This window comes from Procambarus clarkii, chromosome 86 (genome assembly GCF_040958095.1).
Source record: "Procambarus clarkii isolate CNS0578487 chromosome 86, FALCON_Pclarkii_2.0, whole genome shotgun sequence".
In the NCBI taxonomy this organism is placed as follows: domain Eukaryota; kingdom Metazoa; phylum Arthropoda; class Malacostraca; order Decapoda; family Cambaridae; genus Procambarus; species Procambarus clarkii.
Genome location: NC_091235.1, coordinates 3,159,649 through 3,182,378, shown reverse-complemented (window position 1 = coordinate 3,182,378; position 22,730 = coordinate 3,159,649). Strand labels below are relative to the sequence as shown.

Here is a 22,730-nt window from a genome sequence, read left to right as displayed (position 1 = left end):
TGAGACAACCAGCAGCAAACGCCAACCCAAGGCGCCACAGCCTCGAAAAGTCCCGGGAACAACACGAAAACAACGAGCAGCAAGGCCCCCGTACGAACACCAAAAATCCATGCCCGAAAGACCGCAAGGACACGTCGCCCAGACAGCAGCGAGAGCAGCGAAGCCATGAACGCTACGGGCATGAGGGAAGAACACAGGCAGCTTAGCCGCAAGAACACGGCTGACAACCTGGAACACCATCACCCACGAACCGGGAAAAACAGAACCGGATCAACGCAAAACGCGCTCCGGACACAGACGCCGTGGCACACAAACAACAGCAGAGGGCCACCACTGAACACAAAACACGACACACCCCCGGCCCGACCAACGAAGCACCAACAAACCATGGACCCCTCCAGAGCGCAGCAGCCCCACCCCGCTCCAGAAAAGATGGAGACTGCTGCCACCGAACAACCAAAACGCTAAAACCGAAGGAGCAAGAAAACTCAGCGACCTGACCCCCAGAGGTAAATGCCAAAAGGAAAAAGAGCCGACGAAAAAACACACCGGAACCGAAGGGGCACTACCAACCGAGGAGAAGACAGAGTACGCTGACCAGAGACCAGGATGGTGCAAGCGGCGCCCGAACAGGCCGGAGGTGAAACGACGCACGAGACATCTTACTAACGGTGCAGAAGCAACACCAAGACCAAAAGCAAGCCGAAGCGGCTCCGCCAGCGCCGCACGAAAAGAGGCAACAGTATGTGGCAAGCCGAAGCGGCTCCGCCAGCGCCGCACGAAAAGAGGCGACAGTATGTGGCAAGACGACGGCCCCCAACCCCCACCAGAAAACCAAGCCAACGCTAACAAGACTAACCACCTAAGAAGGGACAAGAAAAGGAAGGACCGCCAAAATACCCCATACTGCCGCCAAGAGAAGCACGCAAGGTGGGACACCTACTACGAAGCCACCCGACCACCAACCAGAGGCAAAACCGCGAGGCAGAACGTAAGCAGCCCCGACAAGGCCCCTCCGAGCCCAGGAAAAGGCGGAGCCGCAGCAAGATCTCGGGCGCGACCACCGAAACCCAGGCGGCACAAGGAGATGGAACGTATGCCGAACAGAAAAACTCCCCAAAGCAAGCAAGCCCGCCAGGAGTTCAGAAACGACGGGTCCGACGCGAGACATCGCAAGACCCCCAAAAAAACAACCGGCAGGGCAAGCTCTGAAACCAAAGAAGGCGGAAGGGTTGCCGCCAGAACAGTACCCGAACCAAGGCGTACGAGCAACTGCAGTAGACCGAGAGAAAGAAGCACACCACAGGACACAGGCTGAAAAACTCCCAAGAAGCCAAGGAACACACGCAGAACACCCCTGCTGCAGAGGAGGCAGGATGAAAGAGCAGAAGCACAAAAACCCCAGGAAAACAACCAGGGGTGGACAATCAGGCAGGGACAGAAAACCCCAACGCACATGAGAGGGCCAAACCAGGTACCTGAAGACCACGAAAAACAACAAGCAAACCCCCATATGCAAACCCCAGGCACAAAACAGTAGCAAAGTGCCACACCACAACCGAACACAGGAACAAGGACACGCCACCGCAAAACACGGTACCAATGAACACGTGCAGCAGCAGCAACAGGCACCACCGCAACATGCAATATGTAAATAGCAACTCGGTTCTGCAAAGGCAGAGAACGGAGCAGGCAGACCCCAAGCAGGGCCAAAAGACACACGACAAAACCCAGCAGGCCCAGAAGCCTGCACACCAGGCGACCGACGGCGGAGAAACCCCACTCGATACCTGCTGGATGGGGTACTGGGAGCTCATTTACACCCCAAGCCCGGCCCGAGGCCAGGCTAGACCGGCCAGAGGGTGGCCCACCAGGCAGCTGCTAGGAGCGGCCCGCAGGCCCACATACCCCCACAACTAGGATGGGCCGGAACTTCTATTCGAAAACAGGCTAGTGCGCCCCGGAAGTCCACGGACATACTAGCAATAAGGCTTATGCTCGCAAGTAGGTCGTGTAACAACCGCAGACCTCTGATGGTTATACTGTGTTCCCCAATTGTGCCTATAGCACCACTGCACTCCACTGGTACTATCCCGCAAGTTCTACCAGATAGGCGGGACTCAAGAGCCAGAGCTCAAACCCTACAAGCACAGCCAGGAGCCTTACCAGGTGAGTACAGAACCAACCCCACAACCCCCACACCTCACAACATGAAAAAAGGTGGGTCCCCTGAATGACTCTAGCATGGGTTGGACATGCACATGAGGGGGACAGGAAGGGTTGAAAGAGGGACAGTCACTGGTGTGCGAACGGTCTCAGTCGTACAAAAATATACCTAAATAGACAGGTATATAAACAACACTGCATCCAGCGCCCGGCCAAAAGACGCCAGACCGCAGAAACTCACCTGGCGAACGGTGGCACGAACTTGACACAACTCAACCGTGCCCAGAAGAACCTGGGAGCACCGCCAGGTGAAGACGCCAGAGCCGGACCCGAAGGGTAGAGGCGAAGGAGGCGGCCCACACCCATGACACAGGGAAAACCTCTGTGTCCTCCCCACAACTGGGAACCAGGACACCCCCAGAGCGAAGGGGCACATACCGCAGCCAGGGAGAAGAGCAAGAGGCGAAGCACTTTAGCAAAAAAAGGGCGCAAAACACCAGCACTGAAACACCGCCCAGACCAAAACAAACCATGGCGCATGCACATGACACGCTGGCCGAACCGCACAACCCTCTCTGCGGGAAGGCGCCAACCAGGACTACTGCACTAGAAAAGTAGCCAAAAGAGGAAGTAGGAACAATAAAACCGGCCAACGAAGCGAAGACAGAGCCCAGACAGGAACCCAAACAGGCCACAAGCAGCCCAACAAGGCTACAAGTAGCCCAACCGGCCCACAAGTAACCCAAAACGACGACAAGGACAATGGAGCCGACAGACGTTCCAATAATGTGGGAAGCAGCGAAAACCTTCCCGAACCCTCGAGAACACAGAAGACAACACTAGACCCGAAGGCACACAAAGGCGCAGGCGCACCCAAGACCAGAAGTCACGTAGAACCCCAAGAACGGGGAAACATGACGAAAACACCGTCCCAAAAACGGCGGGAGGAAACATCCACCCACAGGACGGCACCAACCGACAACCGAAGGCCAAGGAACCGAGCCCGGGAAGGGGCCGATGCCCAACAGCACGTACGGCGAGTGGGGAGGAAAGAGCCCCACTCCGCGTAACCACAAGCCCTGCCTAGAAGGGGATAAAGAAAACCCCACAGGGTCCAACGGGGCCAAGGCCCCCCCAAGTCAGCCCCTCCCCAGCCCCGGGAACCTACACGACAGGCCCCGGGGCCGAGCCGTTCCCCCAAAGCCCCGGCCGTACCAGAAAACCGGGGCAGCCGTGAGAACACTAAGGAAGGGAGCCCACTGGCAGACTCTTACAACATGGCTGGAGGAACAGGCTCAAATGCCCCCGTCACTACCCCGGAAGGGGAATTCCCCGAGACTGCCCAAGTCTCAACACCATCAAAACCCCGCCCCGAACCAACAGACGGTAAGGAACCGGATGCAGGCAGGAAGGGGGATCCAGGGAAAAGACAAGGGGGCGTGCATGGAACCGAAGCAACCAACACCCCCAAGTCCCAACACGAACCAAAACGGGGCAGCCCCGGGGCTCCCGGGGAGTAAACCACGAGAACGTTGCCACCACCAAGGCTCAAAGTGCAACGCCCCTGCTGCCCGCACCCGCTTAGTCAGCACAACCGGGTAACCGAGCCACAACGAGCAACCAAACTCGCAGGACACCGGTTCGAAGGTGTCACTGACCCCACAGGCAGCAGACGGAGGCAAAACAGAGTCACCCAGAGACAAAGGGTGAGAGCAACCCTCAAACTCGCTGGAAGCGAGGGGGGACTCTGGGGTCACATCCATCGGACCCACGCGCCCCCAGAGAATTCCCAGGGTCCCGAGCGTTTACTATAAGAGGACTCGCACTCAGGTAATCCCAGGCAGGGTACTGCTAACCGGCACCCAGAGTCTTACCTGGGACGCGGTCGGGTCAAGATACCTGCTCCGCACCTTCCCCCCCCCCTCCCCCCATGCTGGGTACTGAGATGGAGACTCAGTCACCAGAAGACATGGCTACTTCTCACGGCGTTATTAACATGGACTCTGAAAGCAGCCAGTCAGACGAGGAGGGCGTGTTTCAAGAAGTTCTGACAAGGAATAAGAAGAAACGAAGAAGACAGGAGGCAAGGCGTAGTGTGGACAGTAATACACTTAACGGAAACGATAAACGAATGAAGAACGACGCCGAGACTGATGCAGACAAACGGACGGAACGATGTCAGGAAGGTGAGGATCAGCGGAGATGGAGGCTTCTCTTCCCTGCCTCATGCACGCTGGCCTATCATCAGAAGCTGCTGTGGACCGTCAAACTCGGAAGAGAACACCGCAAGTTCGAGCCCCTGCTGAAGGAAGGTGTAAACAGACCTTACTTAACGGTAGGTTCTATGGAGGCAGTGGAGTATCTTACCCAGCAAGGATACGATGGAATTCTTATGGAAATACCGGAGGGGAACGAGAAGCTGACGAAGGTAATTATCTATAAATACCCTCAGATTCTGGACCCCGAGTTTATACTCGACGACCAACGATTTGTGTGGGCCAAGCGTCACCTTATTAAAGGTGAAGCTAGGAGTCAGGTGGTGGCTCTAGTGAGAGGTGACGTACCCGAAAAAGTGTTCATCACCGGGGCTGGCTACAGGCATGTAGCAAAGTATGTGGAAGAGCCCATAATATGCCTGAAATGCTGCAGATGGGGGCATAAATCCTGGAGATGTCAAAATGATCCACGATGTCGTTTCTGCGGAAAGTCTCACCTCTCTACTGTGTGTAGAAACAGACTGAATCTGGGTGAGAAAATAGTTCCCAGATGCTGCAACTGTGGAGGTGTTCACAATGCGAGCTCGGCTGTGTGTAGCAAGAGGCCGAGTATGGCTGTTCTCCGGCCGGTGAATGTTACAGAGCAAGCAAGAGCTCTTACCCAGACACCGGGAGCACAGCAAAACAGTCTGCCCCAAACAGTGCCAGTGAACCGGACGAATGCGTGGGTAAAGGAGTCACCTTTACTTAGGCAGGCTCCAGCAACAAGCAGCCACGCCACCACTCAGGACTCCGGCAGTGACAGTGTAACGGTGAGTGAAGTGGCTACTGTGGCTCAGAGAGAGGGTCATAATAATATGGTCAAGGAAGTGTGGGCTGAACTTAAAAAAGTTGGTGAGTTCCTCCAAAATCTGGGGCAGAGAATCGAGTCCATCGAGGCTAAATTAAACGTTCAGGAGGTCAAGGAAAATCACAAAACGGTGAAGGATAATCAGGATATAGTGGTTGAGGACAAAGATGAAATATTGAGTGATGAAATGAAGGAAAGTGAAGTGTGTGTGAATGATGGTAGTCGTAGTGAAAGGAAGAACCCTATAATTACACATAAAATGAAGGAATCATTTGGGCCAATAATGGACATCTCAGGGCTGAAAAAATCTCTTGAGAATCGCAATGTCGCTTTTACTGGTGAACTTGGGAGGAGGTGGGAGATGTTATACAAGGTATGGCTATCATTTAGTGAACTTATTGGGGATGACTTAAGCAATGAATTGATTAATAATGGATCACCCTAGACTGAAAGTGTTGTCATGGAATGTTAATGGTTTGAGAAACAGGGTTACAGATGTTCATTGTTATGTGATGGGAAATGATATTGATGTTGTAGCTCTCCAGGAGACAGGGGATAGGAATGAAGGATTATTGAAATTAAATGGCTATAAAGGGTTTCACCTCTTCGCTGCAAATAACATCAGAGGCACGTCGATTTATGTTAAGAACTCCATACCAGCAGAGTTAGTAGAACCGCCATCAAAAACGCAAGGTATAGAGAGTGTTTGTGTTAAATTATCATTAAGGGAAGGGGAATTTATTGTAGTTAATTTGTATGTATCCAGGAACTGCTTCGACGCTAACTATTTACCTGACTGCATTTATACTAATCCTTCACTGGTCATTGGGGACCTTAATGCTCGGCACACAAGCCTTGGGACAGTGGGTAGTATTAATGCTAATGGGGTCAAGTGGTTACAGTTTCTACAAGATCATCCAGATACCTGTCTATTGGGAAACAATGAACCAACTCACATCAAGGGAGGACGGCTTGACTATGCCTGCGTTTTAAACTCTCAGGGGATTATGGGGGAGGCTCGGGTTGTTCGGGAACTACTTAGTGACCACTTTGCCTTGAACGTTGAATTACCACTGGGGAAAAAACAAGTCCACTTTCAAAGGAAAAGGCTAAATATTAAGAAAGATATGAAAAATTATTTTATTCAAAATATGGGAGATTGGTATCAACATTACACGCCGCTCTGCGTTGATAGTTTTTACGAGGACATGGTCGTGAACATAGAGAAATTAGTACAGAGGGAAAATAACGGGGGCAGGGGAAGCAAGACGCACGGACCTAAGAAATTTAAATATTCCAATGATCAGCAAGTCAAGGGATGGGAGAGAATGCTACGGGGTGCGCATAAAGCATGGTTAAAAAATGGAAGGAGGGATGAAGAGAAAAATACAATGTTGGAAGTGGCTAGGGAATGCAGTCAGGTGAGGAAGGAGGCGCGGGACAGATACTGGCAAGACTTTGCTCAGGCCATTGGTAATACTAAGAACCTTAAAGACATATGGAGAGCAGTAAATAAAGTCAGGGGTTGTAAGACTAAATTCATTGCTCACTCAGATCCAGGGAAAGTTGCTAATGAGTTAGTAGATAAATGGGCAAGTGCTGCTGGTATGGAGTCCTTACCTGCAGACACGAGAGTCACCATTGAGTCATGGGAAAATATTAGAAATGGAGTAACTTTATGTGCCTTAAATACAAGATCTATAGCATGCACTGAGATAACCCACGATGAGCTACTGGATGCTATAAAAAGTGGCAGCTCCACTGCTCCGGGAAAAGATGGAGTAACGTATGACATACTTAATTATTTAGCCGGTATGAAACCTAATCCCTTACTTGATTTGTTTAATATGAGTTATAGAGAGGGAAAGTTACCAAGAAAATGGAAAGAGGCTGTCATCATTCCTATCCCTAAGTCAAACGGAGGCTACAGACCTGTCTCCTTAATATCCTGCTTTTGTAAAATGATGGAAAGGATTTTGTTAAATAGGCTACTCTACCTTGTAGGTGATAACATGTCCAATAATCTCTTTGGTTTTATCAAAGGCAAAAGTACTGCGGATTGTCTCTTAAAGTGTTTGTCTAATGTAGATGACAATTGTAGAGTTTTTGTTGATCTACAAGGAGCGTTTGATAAAGCCAATGGGGAAGTAATCTTATACGAATTAGCCAATCTGGGAATAACAGGGAGATTGCTACACTGGATAAGGGATTACCTGCAAGGCAGAAAAGGTCAGGTGTATTACCAGGGATACATGTCTGAGGAACGGAGGTTTCAGTTAGGTACCCCACAAGGGGGAGTATTAAGTCCCACCTTATTCAATGTATTAATGAACAGATTAGCATCAGAGATGTATCCTCCAGGGGTCACGACGATCATATATGCTGATGACATTCTTATACAAGGCACTTCTGGGAACAAAATTCAAGATGCTCTTAACATACTTGGTACAACCTGTCACAAGTTAGGCTTAGTTATAAATGCAGATAAAACCAAATACGAGTATAGGAAACGAAGAAATATAACACTTACTCTAAATGGTGTGGAACTGAGCCGTGTACAGAAGTACAAGTATCTGGGCATGTATGTTGGATACACATGTGAGAGTAAAAATGCTGAAATAAATCATATCAGCACCTTATGTAAAGCCCGTCTGCATCCTCTAAAAGCACTGGCTTTTTCTGGTAAAGGTGTTGGGGTACCTATCTTGCGGATGTTATACATAAGCACTGTTCGATCCCTGATAGACTACGCAGCACCCGTATTGTCTTACACAGGCCAAGGCAGAATTCAAAAAATAGAGCTGATACAGAACGAGGCTATGAGGATTATTCTTGGATGTCAAAGAAATGCAATGATTGAAATAATGAGAATGGAATTAAATTTACAGAGTGTGTGTGATAGAGTCCGTGACATTAACACTAGAGTATCTATTCGTTTCATGCGGAGAAAAGGAGGGGATAAGCTGTTTGAGAGCGTTCAGACCTGCTTGAGTGACGTACACACTTCCAGGAAACTGAGGGAGACTCGCTATACGAGAGGATTAGCTCATGACCTCAGGGAATACGACGTACTTGACTGCTGTAAACCCTCTCGAAAGTGTAATATGTCTGCTCCCTGGAAAGTACAGAAAATAGACGTCGAAATTGTACCCCTCAAGGTGAAAAAGATTCATCATGAACCGGGACAATTACGGTGTTTGTATGGAAGCATGATATCTCGGTTACCAAGAGGCAACAGTTTACATGTATATTGCGACGGGTCGGTGGCGGAGGATGGCAGGGCAGGGTGTGGTGTCCTAATAAGGGATTATACGGAGTTTGGGACTGTGGACAGGATAATTGAACTCCGGCTTAGTAATTATATATCATCCACACAAGCTGAACTGCAGGCCATTCTGGCGTGTTTGGAGGAAGTACGTCATGACGACAAAAATGTTTTTGTATTTGTCGATAGCCGAGGAGCACTGGAGTCCTTAAACAGTAGAAACCCAGTCTTCATGTCTATAGTGGAGGACTGTAAGAGAAGAATAACTGAGATACAGCTGAAAGGTTATAGTGTGAAATTCATGTGGATTCCATCTCATGTTGGAATAGTGCTTAACGAGGTGGCGGATGACTTGGCCAAACGTGCCACATCAAAACCACAAGTTGACATCGAATGTGAATTCACAATGAGACAAATAAGAAGCAAAATCAGAAATATTCAGGCACAGGCGGGAGTGGAGAGGAGAGAGATAATGTATGAGAGTAGTCAAACCATGCAACACTACATGTATGTGAGTCAAAACACCCATTTCACTTATGGTAAAAGGAGAAATGCTTGGAGTGACTCTGTGTACATGCGGCTCAGGCTTGGGTACAAATATTACTGGGAATATGGGATAGATGTTCATGGTAATGACACGAAGTGTAAACTATGTGGTATGTTAAGGTCTCACACCCTTGCCCATTATGTTCTTGATTGTCCGTTGATTAGTGTATATAGAAACACTGAGATAAGGACTGTTCCTGAACAAATAGCCTGGATGTGTCACAACGGAAAGGTTGATGATATTCTTGAGAGATATAAGAATTTTGCACCAAGATTGTAATATTTTGTTGAATTATCTGCAGGTGTCTTGCAAATTGTCTATACAGTATACCTAGGTCATAAAAGTATTTGTGTGTACGTCTGATACCATACTACTTGTGAAGGAGGAAATGTATATGTTTACCTCTCAGAATGTTTGGTAATATGTTTATTTGTGATGTGTGTATATGTATATATTAACACGTTGTACTGAACGGGGTGAGAATAGCTTGAGCTACCTCATCCCTTTGTGTGTATTTTACCTCAATAAACTTATTTCAATTTCAATTTCAATTTCAAAACCGGCACCCAAAGCTACCAAACCACTTTCTAAGAGCTGAATCCCCGGGACATGTACATTCACGGGGACCTAGCAGGGGGTACCACCAGAAAATACTCAGAACACAAGGGACACGAGGGGCAAGAACGAAGGCCGACCCCCCACCAGGTAGAGAAACAAAATGAAAAAGAAAACCCCGCAAGAGGACAGCGTACCCAAGCGGAACAGAGCCGGCCGCCATGATTGGTAAAGACAAGCTGCACAGTACCCTGCGCCCCACCAGTGCAAAAACTGCCCCTTACTCTAAGGCGAACAAGGGAGACAGAACACCCGAGCACACACACAGCGGCCGAAAACCAAGCAGTAAACGGCCTAGCAGGGTCAGGACCCAAGGAACTTGTGGAAGGTGGCCCCAAGCCCCAAGGATAGTACTTACAGGGCACCTAGGGAAGGGAACCCTAGGCGCATGCAGCCCGAGTACTGGAGAATCACTCCCGGCTCACGCACCACCTAGAAAACAGACACCACACTCTAGGTACAGTGCTGAAACAACCACTGGAGCCGGAGCACATAACCGGTGCCTATAGCATCAACCGAAGAACTGATGGGTAGATAGCCGGCGTGGGAGGTCTGGGGCTCCCCCTTCCCCCTCCCGGGGAGGGGGGAGCTGCACAGACAGCGGGGCGGTGATGTATGACGTCATACTAGTTTGCTGGTTTTCTGTTGAGGAGTTCTATCCACTAGTTCGGCTTTAGGTAGCAATTTTCACCAGAATAGGGGTTTGTTTTGGAATGCTTACTTTTCTGGATGCTTGACTCGGTCGATGGCAGACATAGAATGCTTCCAACCACACGGGGGTTTCTATAGGCCATTGCTCCCCTTGCCTCTCTGATGGGGCCATGTTCTGGCCGTGGTCCCCGGTAGGCTCTAGAACTCTATACACATGACCGATGCCAAAGTCTGACATTAGCATATCAGCCTGGTAAAGCTCCGGGGAGCCGACGGGGCTTCCCCCAGAAAATACCATCATCCGAAAAATGTGATAATCCGGCTGGGGGTCCTTCCCATATAGTCCGGATGATCGAGTGGAGACAGTATATGTATGTCGTGCCTAATAGCCAGAACGCAGTTCTTGGTCTACTCTTCCAGAATTAAAATATTTTTAATTTTTTTTCTTATGAAATGATAAAGTTAATCATTTCATTATTTGCAAGCCATTTTTTTTTTTAAATTTGAGTTAAAACTAACATAGATATATGACCGAACCAATCCAACCCTACAATGTTAGTTTAGGTTAGGTTAGGTTAAGAGGTTAGGTAGGGTTGGTTAAGTTCGGTTATAAATCTAAGTTAGTTTTAACTCAAAATTAACAAAATTAACTCATACACAATGAAATGGAAAGCTTTATCATTTCATAAGAAAAAAAATTTGAAAAATGCAAATTCAGGAAAACTTGGCTTATTAGGCAAATTGGGCCTTGCATAGTAGGCCAAGTACTGTGTTCTGGCTACTAGGTACAACATATACCAGCCTGTCCTCCAAAAATGGGGAGGTAAATGTACAGAGCCCCATAAGTGCAATTATGTACTATGTATAACAGTTAAGAATTGTACTTATTTACACAAAGTATTAAATCGTACTGTCAAATATATTGTCAATATTTGAGTTTACCTCAAAAGCTGAATAGAAAACCACGACCTAACATAAGCATCTTAGTTTGTGAAGATAAGAATTTTATTTCATCTTAATAATTACAACTACTACTTAACCTATAGCTATATTGATATTACAGTTTTATAAAACAAATAAAACAAAACTAAAATATTTCAATAAATTGTAAAGAAACTCAGGATATTTTCAAATTTTGTATAAAATCTATATTGTTTAATAAAAATGAAAAAGAAAATCCTAATATTTAAAACCTGTTTATAGCAACCGAGCTTAAAAATTTCATCTTAAAATTTTAAGTGTCCTAACAGAAAACGAGATTTAAATTGGGGGAGGGCGGATGGGTAAATGTAACAGCGCCATAAGTGCAATTATGTAATATGTATAACAGTCAGGAAATGCACTTATTACACTTATTATTAAAATGTACTGTCAATTCGGAGGATGGGTTGTGTGTATGTATGTATGTATGTATGTATGTATGTATGTATGTACGTACGTACGTATGTGTATGTGTATATATATATATATATATATATATATATATATATATATATATATATATATATATATATATATATATATATATATATATATATATATATATATTTATTTATTTATAGGGAAGGGAGTACCACCTCTGGCTGGAAGAAGGGGGACCCATAGCCTAGGAGGAAACCACACATAACGCATTGGAGGGAATGTTTAGGTCCCCTCCAATACAGTTTGTGTGCTTTTCTCCTACCACCCCCTTCCTTTTTTTTTTTTTTTTTTTTTTTTTTTTTTTTTTTTTTTTTTTTTTTTTGCTTTATACATACATATATATATATATATATATATATTATTATTATTATTAAATATGACCGAAAAAGTAAGATTAATAATTCTAACACGAATTTTCTCAATCTTTCGTACATTTCGCTTCACTGTTGGAGGTAAATCAAAAATCAATTCTCCAAAATTCATTTTTATTTCTAGTCTGACGCGACACGAGCGCGTTTCGTAAAACTTATTACATTTTCAAAGACTTTAGTTCACAAATACACAACTGAATAGAACTTAGCATCTCCGATTTTATATCTACATTTGAGTGAGGTGGAAGGGGTGATGTGGCATTAACACAAGACAGAACAAGATGTGGTATTAATAGGGTATTAATTTCATCAACACAAGACAGAACACGAAACAATGGATATTGAATAGAAGTGTTTGTAGAAAGCCTATTGGTCCATATTTCTTGATGCTTCTATATTGGAGCGGAGTCTTGAGGTGGGTAGAATATAGTTGTGCAATAATTGGCTGTTGATTGCTGGTGTTGACTTCTTGATGTGTAGTGCCTCGCAAACGTCAAGCCGCCTGCTATCGCTGTATCTATCGATGATTTCTGTGTTGTTTACTAGGATTTCTCTGGCGATGGTTTGGTTGTGGGAAGAGATTATATGTTCCTTAATGGAGCCCTGTTGCTTATGCATCGTTAAACGCCTAGAAAGAGATGTTGTTGTCTTGCCTATATACTGGGTTTTTTGGAGCTTACAGTCCCCAAGAGGGCATTTGAAGGCATAGACGACGTTAGTCTCTTTTAAAGCGTTCTGTTTTGTGTCTGGAGAGTTTCTCATGAGTAGGCTGGCCGTTTTTCTGGTTTTATAGTAAATCGTCAGTTGTATCCTCTGATTTTTGTCTGTAGGGATAACGTTTCTATTAACAACATCTTTCAGGACCCTTTCCTCCATTTTATGAGCTGTGGAAAAGAAGTTCCTGTAAAATAGTCTAATAGGGGGTATAGGTGTTGTGTTAGTTGTCTCTTCAGAGGTTGCATGGCTTTTCACTTTCCTTCTTATGATGTCTTCGACGAACCCATTGGAGAAGCCGTTATTGACTAGGACCTGCCTTACCCTACAGAGTTCTTCGTCGACTTGCTTCCATTCTGAGCTGTGGCTGAGACCACGGTCGACATATGCGTTAACAACACTCCTCTTGTGTTAGAATTATTAATTCATTGTTAGAATAGCTAATTCGTGTTAGAATTATTAATCTTACTTTTTCGGTCATATTTAATAATATATGTCTACAGGAAAGACTGCTACCAAAATATACTAATATATATATATTATATATTATATATATATATATATATATATATATATATATATATATATATATATATATAATATATATATATATATATATATATATATATATATATATATATATATATATAATATATATATATATATATATATATATATATATATATATATATATATATATATATATATATATATATATATATATATATATATAACAGAACAGATCCAGTCCAGACATCAGCACTAAAAAAAAATCACTTGCCCATTCAAAATATAGTTCATACTACATCAATAGCATCAATGGCAGAAGCGTCACACTCCACATTAGTGTGGAGCCGGTCGGCAGAGTGGTCAGCACACTGAACACGCGATCCTGTGGTCCCGGGTTAGATCCCGGGCGCCGGCGAGAAACGATGGGCAGAGTTTCTTTCACCCTATGCCCCTGTTACCTAGCAGTAAATAGGTACCTGGGAGTTAGTCAGCTGTCACGGGCTGCTTTCTGGGGGTGGAGGTCTGGTCAAGGACCAGGCTGTGGAGACACTAAAGCCCCGAAATCAACTCGAGATAACCTCCACCCCTCATTAAATACAATATTTTAACTAAATGGAAATGTTTCTAGAGAAGTAGATAGGCGTTTGTGGCTAGGCTGTGTAATACAGCAAATTTGGTGCAGGTGATTTTCCACATCGTTTAAAAGGCATTTTGAGAGGATCCTGTGAATGGCAATCCACCAAGGGATGGTCTTTCCATTGTCGCATAGGAATCGGGCCATCATAGATAAATCAAGTTTACATATTTTAAACATACCTGAACAAGATCCCTTAGAGGTGATACTGGCATCATTTTGGGAGAATTGCTGTATCGATTAGGTGGACTACATGCACTTGCAGGGCCAATAGGAGTTTGACATCGTGCCTGTAGCTTGGCCTCTGAAAATTGTATAATTGTGTTGAATATAAAAAAACAGCGTTAAATGTAATGAAAATTAATTTTCCAAGTGAGATCCGGAGGCTCCTTGGAGCCATCTGGGCAGATACGAATGCGTTAGATCGTGGCATCAGTCAAACAAATGGAGTTCTCAGGCAAACTTCATTCACTTGACTGATGTCACAGTCTAATGAGTTCTCAGAAACCCCTGCATGGTTGGAAGCATTCTATGTCTGCCATCAACCAGGACAGGCACCCAGAAAGGTAGGCACTCCAAAACTAACCCTGTCTAGTTAAAAATTGCTACTGAAAGCCGAACTGTTGGACAGAACTCCCCAAACTAAAAACGAGCATGATGTCACAACTGCCAACGCACCACAGTCTGTGCAACTCCCCCCCCTCCCTAAGAGGGGGAAGGGAGAGCTCCAGAACTCCCCTCATGCCGGCTATCCACCCCCCAGTTCTGAGGCTGGATGTCAAAACCACAAAAACCGCCGACCAGAGGGAGGAAGGGTTGCCGGGGTCTCCAGGTCTCGCCCAGAAATAGACATTTCATTACATTCAATGCTGGTTTTCTGGGGGAAGTCCCGTCAGCTCCCCAGAGCGCCTTAACCCTTTAGTTGCGCAAGACATCATATGATGCTTTGACCGACTTGCAGTAAATTGCGCATCGCATCATATGATGCTTTGGAGTACTACGCAAGATTTAAACAGCCCGCGGATACACGGGGTTCACCACACCGTCATCAGGGCTCTTGTAAACAGACGCCATTTAAAAAAAAAATCGTGGGCCAAATTCCCGGGTGTTACGGGCCTCAGTATTGAGTGAGCTACCAAGCCTGACGCATGCAGCATGAGCTCACAGCACTGCTGTTCAGCTTGTGACCACAGCATCGCCTAAAAATGCCATAATATACCTGTTCATGCTATTATGTAGCAATGATATTATTACAGAAGACCCCTGACTGTGATAAAACTGACCAGGATTCTGATAACAGCAGGAGTGTGGTGATATTTAACGCTGTGCTCCATGGAGGGAGGAGTAATGCTGTGGGAGGGAGGGTTGTGGCATTGTCTTCCGACTGTGTGTGGCCACCTTTTATTGACTGCACTCACCGTATATACCAACTTAGTGGTTCGTTATGGTGAACACGAATGTAAATACTTATATATAGCGTCTGTATATAGTGATTAAAGGCAAAAACGGTATTGTGGGAGGAGAATGTGGGCGAGTGAGGTGTTGAGGGAGTGAGTGGCTGGCTGGTGTGTACTCACCTAGTTGTGCTTGCGGGGGTTGAGCTCTGGCTCTTTGGTCCCGCCTCTCAACCGTCAATCAACAGGTAATTACCTAAGTGTAGTTACAGGATGAGAGCTACGCTCGTGGTGTCCCGTCTTCCCAGCACTCTGTCATATAACGCTTTGAAACTACTGACGGTCTTGGCCTCCACCACCTTCTCCCCTAACTTGTTCCAACCATCTACCACTCTGTTTGCGAAAGTGAATTTTCTTATATTTCTTCGGCATCTGTGTTTAGCTAGTTTATATCTATGACCTCTTGTTCTTAAAGTTCCAAGTCTCAGGAAATCTTCCCTATCAATCTTATCAATTCCTGTTACTATTTTGTATGTAGTGATCATATCACCTCTTTTTCTTCTGTCTTCTAGTTTTGGCATATTTAATGCCTCTAACCTCTCCTCGTAGCTCTTGCCCTTCAGTTCTAGGAGCCACTTAGTAGCATGTCTTTGCACCTTTTCCAGTTTGTTGATGTGCTTCTTAAGATATGGGCACCACACAACAGCTGCATATTCTAGCTTTGGCCTAACAAAAGTCGTGAACAATTAAAAAAGTTCTTTCTAATTTCTCTGTGGCTCATTTGGGCACTCGGTTTCCACCTGTGTCCTCTCAACCCGTTCTCACACAAGACAGCACATATATGACTTAATGCTTAAAGTCAATATGTTGAATATGAATTAGTAAATATGTGATATATTCCCAGTTACTTTTTTACCAAGGCCCAAACTCTTCCTCACGTACCAATTTACGTGTCACAGTACCCGTCCGTCAACATAGATAGCAGAATATTCGTGATTGGTTCAATTATAAGGAAAATTGTAGTTTTCAGGTCCCACATGGGTTGTGAAATTTACCTACTGTTGTCCATGCTCTTATAATATTACAGATCAGCTATATCCTATTGAAGGCTCGTAGTTTTGTTTTGAGAAATATTAGTTGTTCTTAGTAAATTATAATAAGCACTATAAATTATTACATAGAATAACAGTGCTTCACCAATCAATATTATATACCATAGTTTGGCTTTAAAAATCTTTAAAGAATGTTTTGTAGGAACGCTAACAGAAAACGATGTTACATTTGAATGTCTATGGGGTAAACTACTGCAAACAGGACGGTATTGTGTCTACTATACCAACTATAGCTAGGATGGGTATATTGTCACCTACCGCCTGTTAGGTAGGAAAGGGGTCCAATACCACCCACAGGATGGGTATGAGGGTCACATCCACCCACAGGATGAGTATGGGGATCACATCCACCCACAGGAAGGGTATGGGGTCCAATACCACCCACAGGATGAGTATGGCGTCCACTACAACCCACAGGATGGGTATGGGGCTCCAACCACCCATAGAATGGGTATGGGGCTCCAACCACAAATAAAATGGGTATAGGGTCCAATAACACCCACTGGATGTTGAAGGCATCCATTGCCGCGCGTCGAGCTCGAAAACCGCAGCATTCATCTCAGAACCATGCCTATTTCACACAGATTCCTTAAAAACGTAAGAGTTTTATATGTCACAAGAAAGATAGAAATATAAGCTTCATTCTAAATACCTTACCATGGGCATATTTAAATTTAAAGCGAAGATACGTGTACTTTTATAATAGCCGAGCTTTAACCCCGGACAGATTGATCGACCGAGCAACTCTCTCTCAGAACAATGTTTATTTCACGTGAATTCGTTAATAAACATATATGTTTTATATGTCTCAAGAAAGGCAGACATATAAGCTTCACTTTAAACACTTTACCATAGACATATTTAAAGTTCTAATGAAGATACATGTATTTTAAAAATTACGGAGCTCCCACCCCGTACAGACTGAACGACAGAGCAACTCTCTCTCAGATCAATGTTTATTTCACGTAAATTCGTTAATAAACACAAATGTTTTATATGTCTTAAGCAAGATAGAAATAAGAGCTTCATTTTCAATACATTACAATAGACATATTTATAGCTCAAGTGAAGATACATATGTTTTTATAGTAGCGCTCAGTAGCTTGTCGGGCATGGAGTGCAGACGCCTACGCACTTGCCGATATATTGTATAATTATCAAAGATACGCTAATAAAGCCTAAAATCTTATATGCCTCCAGAAAGACCGAGATATGAACATTATTATGATTTCACCAAATGAAATATATCATGTTCGAGAACAAAGATATATCAATTTTAAATTAAGTTTCGACTCTTGCTCGGGCGAGAGAGAGGGAGCGACTCTCGCCCCATCTATTGGAGATTCTGTCCACTAAAGACCCAAAGCTACTCAAACCCTCCTAGCATTATTTAAGTAATGAAGTAATATGGTATATTTACTATAATGTGGGTGCTGAATGCAGAACATGAGAAAACATATATTTACTCCAAACTAATATAATTTCATTATGAAATAAGTAAATAAGTAGCATCAAAGGAAGTCGACGGTCCAAGCGTCAATGTTGTGGAACGACTTATCCAAGATATATCGTTGTTTGGAAAGTGTTTGTTGGCATATCCAGTTGTCGCACTTCTCTGCACAAATTATCACAAATTTAAATTATAATGTTAACAAGTAGAATACGTATTTTTAATAAAATCTAACATAGCTAGCCAGAAAACATTTAACATTTATTAAAAAAATATATGTTTGGAAGTTAAATCGACTTCATAGGACAATAGTGTTGTTATATATACTCGTTATTCGTTGACATGCGTTCGCTACTTAAACTACCATGTACTGTACTTATGTGAAATCTCCCATGTCTCTTCGCTCATCTCACCGAACCCTACAGGCTCTGTGATATATTGCTTAATTAATTGAGATTCACAAATAAAGCTTATAATTGTATATGTTATCAAAAAGGCAGAGCTTATTTTAGTTCATTTATTATGCACCCCATACCCATCCTATGGGCGATAGTGGAGTGTTACAGAGGCGCATAATGGGCTCAGGGACTGAGCCCCACAATTCATATAGCCAAGGAAGTTATAATCTTGATAAGCTAGTTACAAAAGTCAATGCACATTATCAAATCAACAATGGGCTCGAGACCGACCACAAGTACAGTTTATAATTTAAGCAACTGACATATATGGAGGGCTAGTGTCACAATTGATTTGTTTATCCTACACATAACCCCCTCTCCCCCATCCAATGGGCAGCGGTGGATAGGTTACAATCAAGTCGTTTTTTGCGTTTTATTCAGAGATTAGATCTTATTGGGTGAGGAAAGATATTCATATTTTAAAGAAGGCTTCTTGGCTGATGCTCTCCATTGATGGAAAATATACAACCTTTTGAAAATCAATGTTAGTTTGATCTAGATATTGTAATTAACGAAAGTATTTATGTCATCTGAAAGGTAGAAATATAGGCTACATCTAAAATCCTTTGTCATAAATATAACTGAAGTGAAAACGAAGATATATGCGTTTTGATAGTTACTTGATGGCTAGCTCTGAGAGTGTGAAGCCTTGCACACCAGCCAATAAATTGTATAATTAGTTTCCATATATTTTAATTAATCTTAAAAATCTATATGTCACAAGAAAGGAAGATGTAGCCGTTAATGTGACAACATTTAAAAATATATATATCTTAAGTTAAATAAATAATATCACCTTATCGCCGGTGTCCGGACACATAAAAATTACCTAGGTATCAGTATCCAGCCAGGCGGGGATCACAGGCTGCACAATACTGATAAATTATGTAATGCACTACTTGTGGTCCATCTCGAACCCATTTATGATGTGACGACTTATAGTGAATTTTGTAACTAGCTCATCAAGATTGTAACTTGCTTAGCTAAATGATTTGTGGGGTTCGGTCCATTCATTTTCTTTCTTTATTATGAACCCCATAATACACATCCCGTGGGCGGCGGTGTAAAGGATTACAGAGGCACATAATCGGTTCAGGAACTGAACCCTCTAGTTCGTTTAGCTAAGCAAATAACAATCTTTTGACGCTAGTTACAAAATTATTAATGTACACATACTTATGCATACATGTACATATTCATGCGTATACATATATACATACACATACATATTTAATCACCACCACAAATACACACATCAGTAATCTTTTGTGTCACAAGTGATTCAACAAGAGGCTCACAACAGTCACTATACAAGGCACTTTACATTTACGGTGAGTCACACAGTTACTAGTCTTGCTGCACACCCACCCAACTGGGCGGCAGCTTTACAGTCATGTGCTCCACACCCACCCAACTGGGCGGCAGCTTTACAGTCATGTGCTCCACACCCACCCAACTGGGCGGCAGCTTTACAGTCATGTGCTCCACACCCACCCAACTGGGCGGCAGCTTTACAGTCATGTGCTCCACACCCACCCAACTGGGCGGCAGCTTTACAGTCATGTGCTCCACACCCACCCAACTGGGCGGCAGCTTTACAGTCATGTGTTCCACACCCACCCAACTGGGCGACAGCTCTACAGTCATGTGCTCCACACCCACCCAACTGGGCGGCAGCTTTACAGTCATGTGCTCCACACCCACCCAACTGGGCGGCAGCTTTACAGTCATGTACTTCACACCCACCCAACTGGGCGGCAGCTTTACAGTCATGTGCTCCACACCCACCCAACTGGGCGGCAGCTTTACAGTCATGTGCTCCACACCCACCCAACTGGGCGGCTGCTTTACAGTCATGTGCTCCACACCCACCCAACTGGGCGGCAGCTTTACAGTCATGTGCTCCACACCCACCCAACTGGGCGGCAGCTTTACGGTCATGTGCTCCACACCCACCCAACTGGGCGGCAGCTTTACAGTCATGTGCTCCACACCCACCCAACTGGGCGGCAGCTTTACAGTCATGTGTTCCACACCCACCCAACTGGGCGACAGCTTTACAGTCATGTGCTCCACACCCACCCAACTGGGCGGCAGCTTTACAGTCATGTGCTCCACACCCACCCAACTGGGCGGCAGCTTTACAGTCATGTACTCCACACCCACCCAACTGGGCGGCAGCTTTACAGTCATGTGCTCCACACCCACCCAACTGGGCGGCAGCTTTACAGTCATGTGCTCCACACCCACCCAACTGGGCGGCTGCTTTACAGTCATGTGCTCCACACCCACCCAACTGGGCGGCTGCTTTACAGTCATGTGCTCGACACCCACCCAACTGGGCGGCAGCTTTACAGTCATGTGCTCCACACCCACCCAACTGGGCGGCAGCTTTACAGTCATGTGCTCCACACCCACCCAACTGGGCGGCAGCTTTACAGTCATGTGCTCCACACCCACCCAACTGGGCGGCAGCTTTACAGTCATGTGCATGCATTACCTACAGTAAGCAAATTTTGGATACTTCGCTAAGATTTCGGGCAGCACATCATTATGAATGAAGTACTTACACATTTCATGGACACTATTGATGTTGTTATCTTTAAATTCCGCTATTTTTCACATTCCATTATATAATGACTCAAAGTATGCGAATAGTTCTGCTGACAGAGTTTACATTTAGTCAAATCTAGATCATCAGATGTTACAAACTTCCAGAGGTACTTGTAGCCGAGCCTAAACCTAGCAGTGGTAACATCAAGAAGTCTGCTAACATTATTGGATGACCCATAGACGAGCGATTCATCAAAGTTTATACAATATTGTGAAATTGAGAGTCAGTGTAGTAACATAAATTGGTAAATAATATATATTGTAAGTTAAGAATCTGATGCATGTGTGTGTGTTGGGGGGGGCGGGGGTTATACCCTTGGTAAGCGAGAGTGGAAAGTAACCTTAGACGTACTGCGGTCAATGTGGGGGGGGGAGGGGAGGGAGGGTGGGAGAGTCAAATCCACCCTCCAACATTGGGCATAGTACCACCAGCCTCCACAACACTCCAGCAGCCTCCAGCTGATGCTTGTAGATGCCTCATCTAACCTCACTTATGTCACACATTAACCTACAGTTCCTGTGATATTTAAACTCCTCATCACAGTGGCGTCTCACCAATATAAACTGTATTGGATTTTGTCCCGAAATAGCTATATGCTGACTGGACGTGTATGTATGTATGTATGTATGTATGTATGTATGTATTTATGTTTGTATGTATGTATGTATGTATGTATGTATGTATGTATGTATGAATGGATAGATGTATGTATGTACGCATGCATGCATGTATGTATGTATGCATGCATGCATGTATGTATGCATGCATGTATGTATGTATGTATGTATGTATGTATGTATGTATGTATGTATGTATGTATGCATGTATGTATGTATGCATGTATGTATGTATGTATTGATAGATGGATGGATGTATGTATGTACGCATGCATGCATGCATGTATGTATGTATGTATGTATGTATGTATGCATGTATGTATAGATGGATGGATGTATGTACGCATGCATGCATGTATGTATGTATTTATATATGCATGTATATACGCATGTATGTATGTATTTATATACGCATGTATATACGCATGTATTTATATATTATTAAATATGACCGAAAAAGTAAGATTAATAATTCTAACACGAATTTTCTCAATCTTTCGTACATTACGCTTCACTGTTGGAGGTAAATCAAAAATCACTTCTCCAAAATTCATTTATATTTCTAGTCTGACGCGACACGGGCGCGTTTCGTAAAACTTATTACATTTTCAAAGACTTCACAAATACACAACTGATTAGAACTTACGTATCTCTGATTTTATATCTACATTTGAGTGAGGTGGGAGGGGTGATGTGGCATTAACACAAGACAGAACAAGAGGGGATATTAATAGGGTATTAAAAGTATCAACACAAGACAGAACAGAAACAATGGGTATTGAATAGAAGTGTTTGTAGAAAGCCTATTGGTCCATATTTCTTGATGCTTCTATATTGGAGCGGAGTCTTGAGGTGGGTAGAATATAGTTGTGCAACTATAGTTTTGCACAACTATATTCTACCCACCTCAAGACTCCGCTCCAATATAGAAGCATCAAGAAATATGGACCAATAGGCTTTCTACAAACACTTCTATTCAATACCCATTGTTTCTGTTCTGTCTTGTGTTGATACTTTTAATACCCTATTAATATCCCCTCTTGTTCTGTCTTGTGTTAATGCCACATCACCCCTCCCACCTCACTCAAATGTAGATATAAAATCAGAGATACGTAAGTTCTAAT

General features: G+C 44.1%; 2 protein-coding genes across 3 annotated transcripts in view; one reads left to right on the top strand and one right to left on the bottom strand.

Annotated features, from left to right (window-relative positions):
* Window positions 1-22,730, top strand: part of LOC123769148 (acyl-coenzyme A synthetase ACSM3, mitochondrial) — a 401,722-nt gene that overhangs the window by 81,366 nt on the left and 297,626 nt on the right. The gene's annotated exons all lie outside the window — the stretch shown is intronic.
* LOC123769138 (putative leucine-rich repeat-containing protein DDB_G0290503) overlaps window positions 1-22,730 on the bottom strand; it is a 273,502-nt gene that overhangs the window by 206,301 nt on the left and 44,471 nt on the right. The window contains 1 exon segment of the mRNA XM_069316913.1: window positions 14,144-14,265. Coding sequence (XP_069173014.1) covers window positions 14,144-14,265 — 122 coding nt within the window.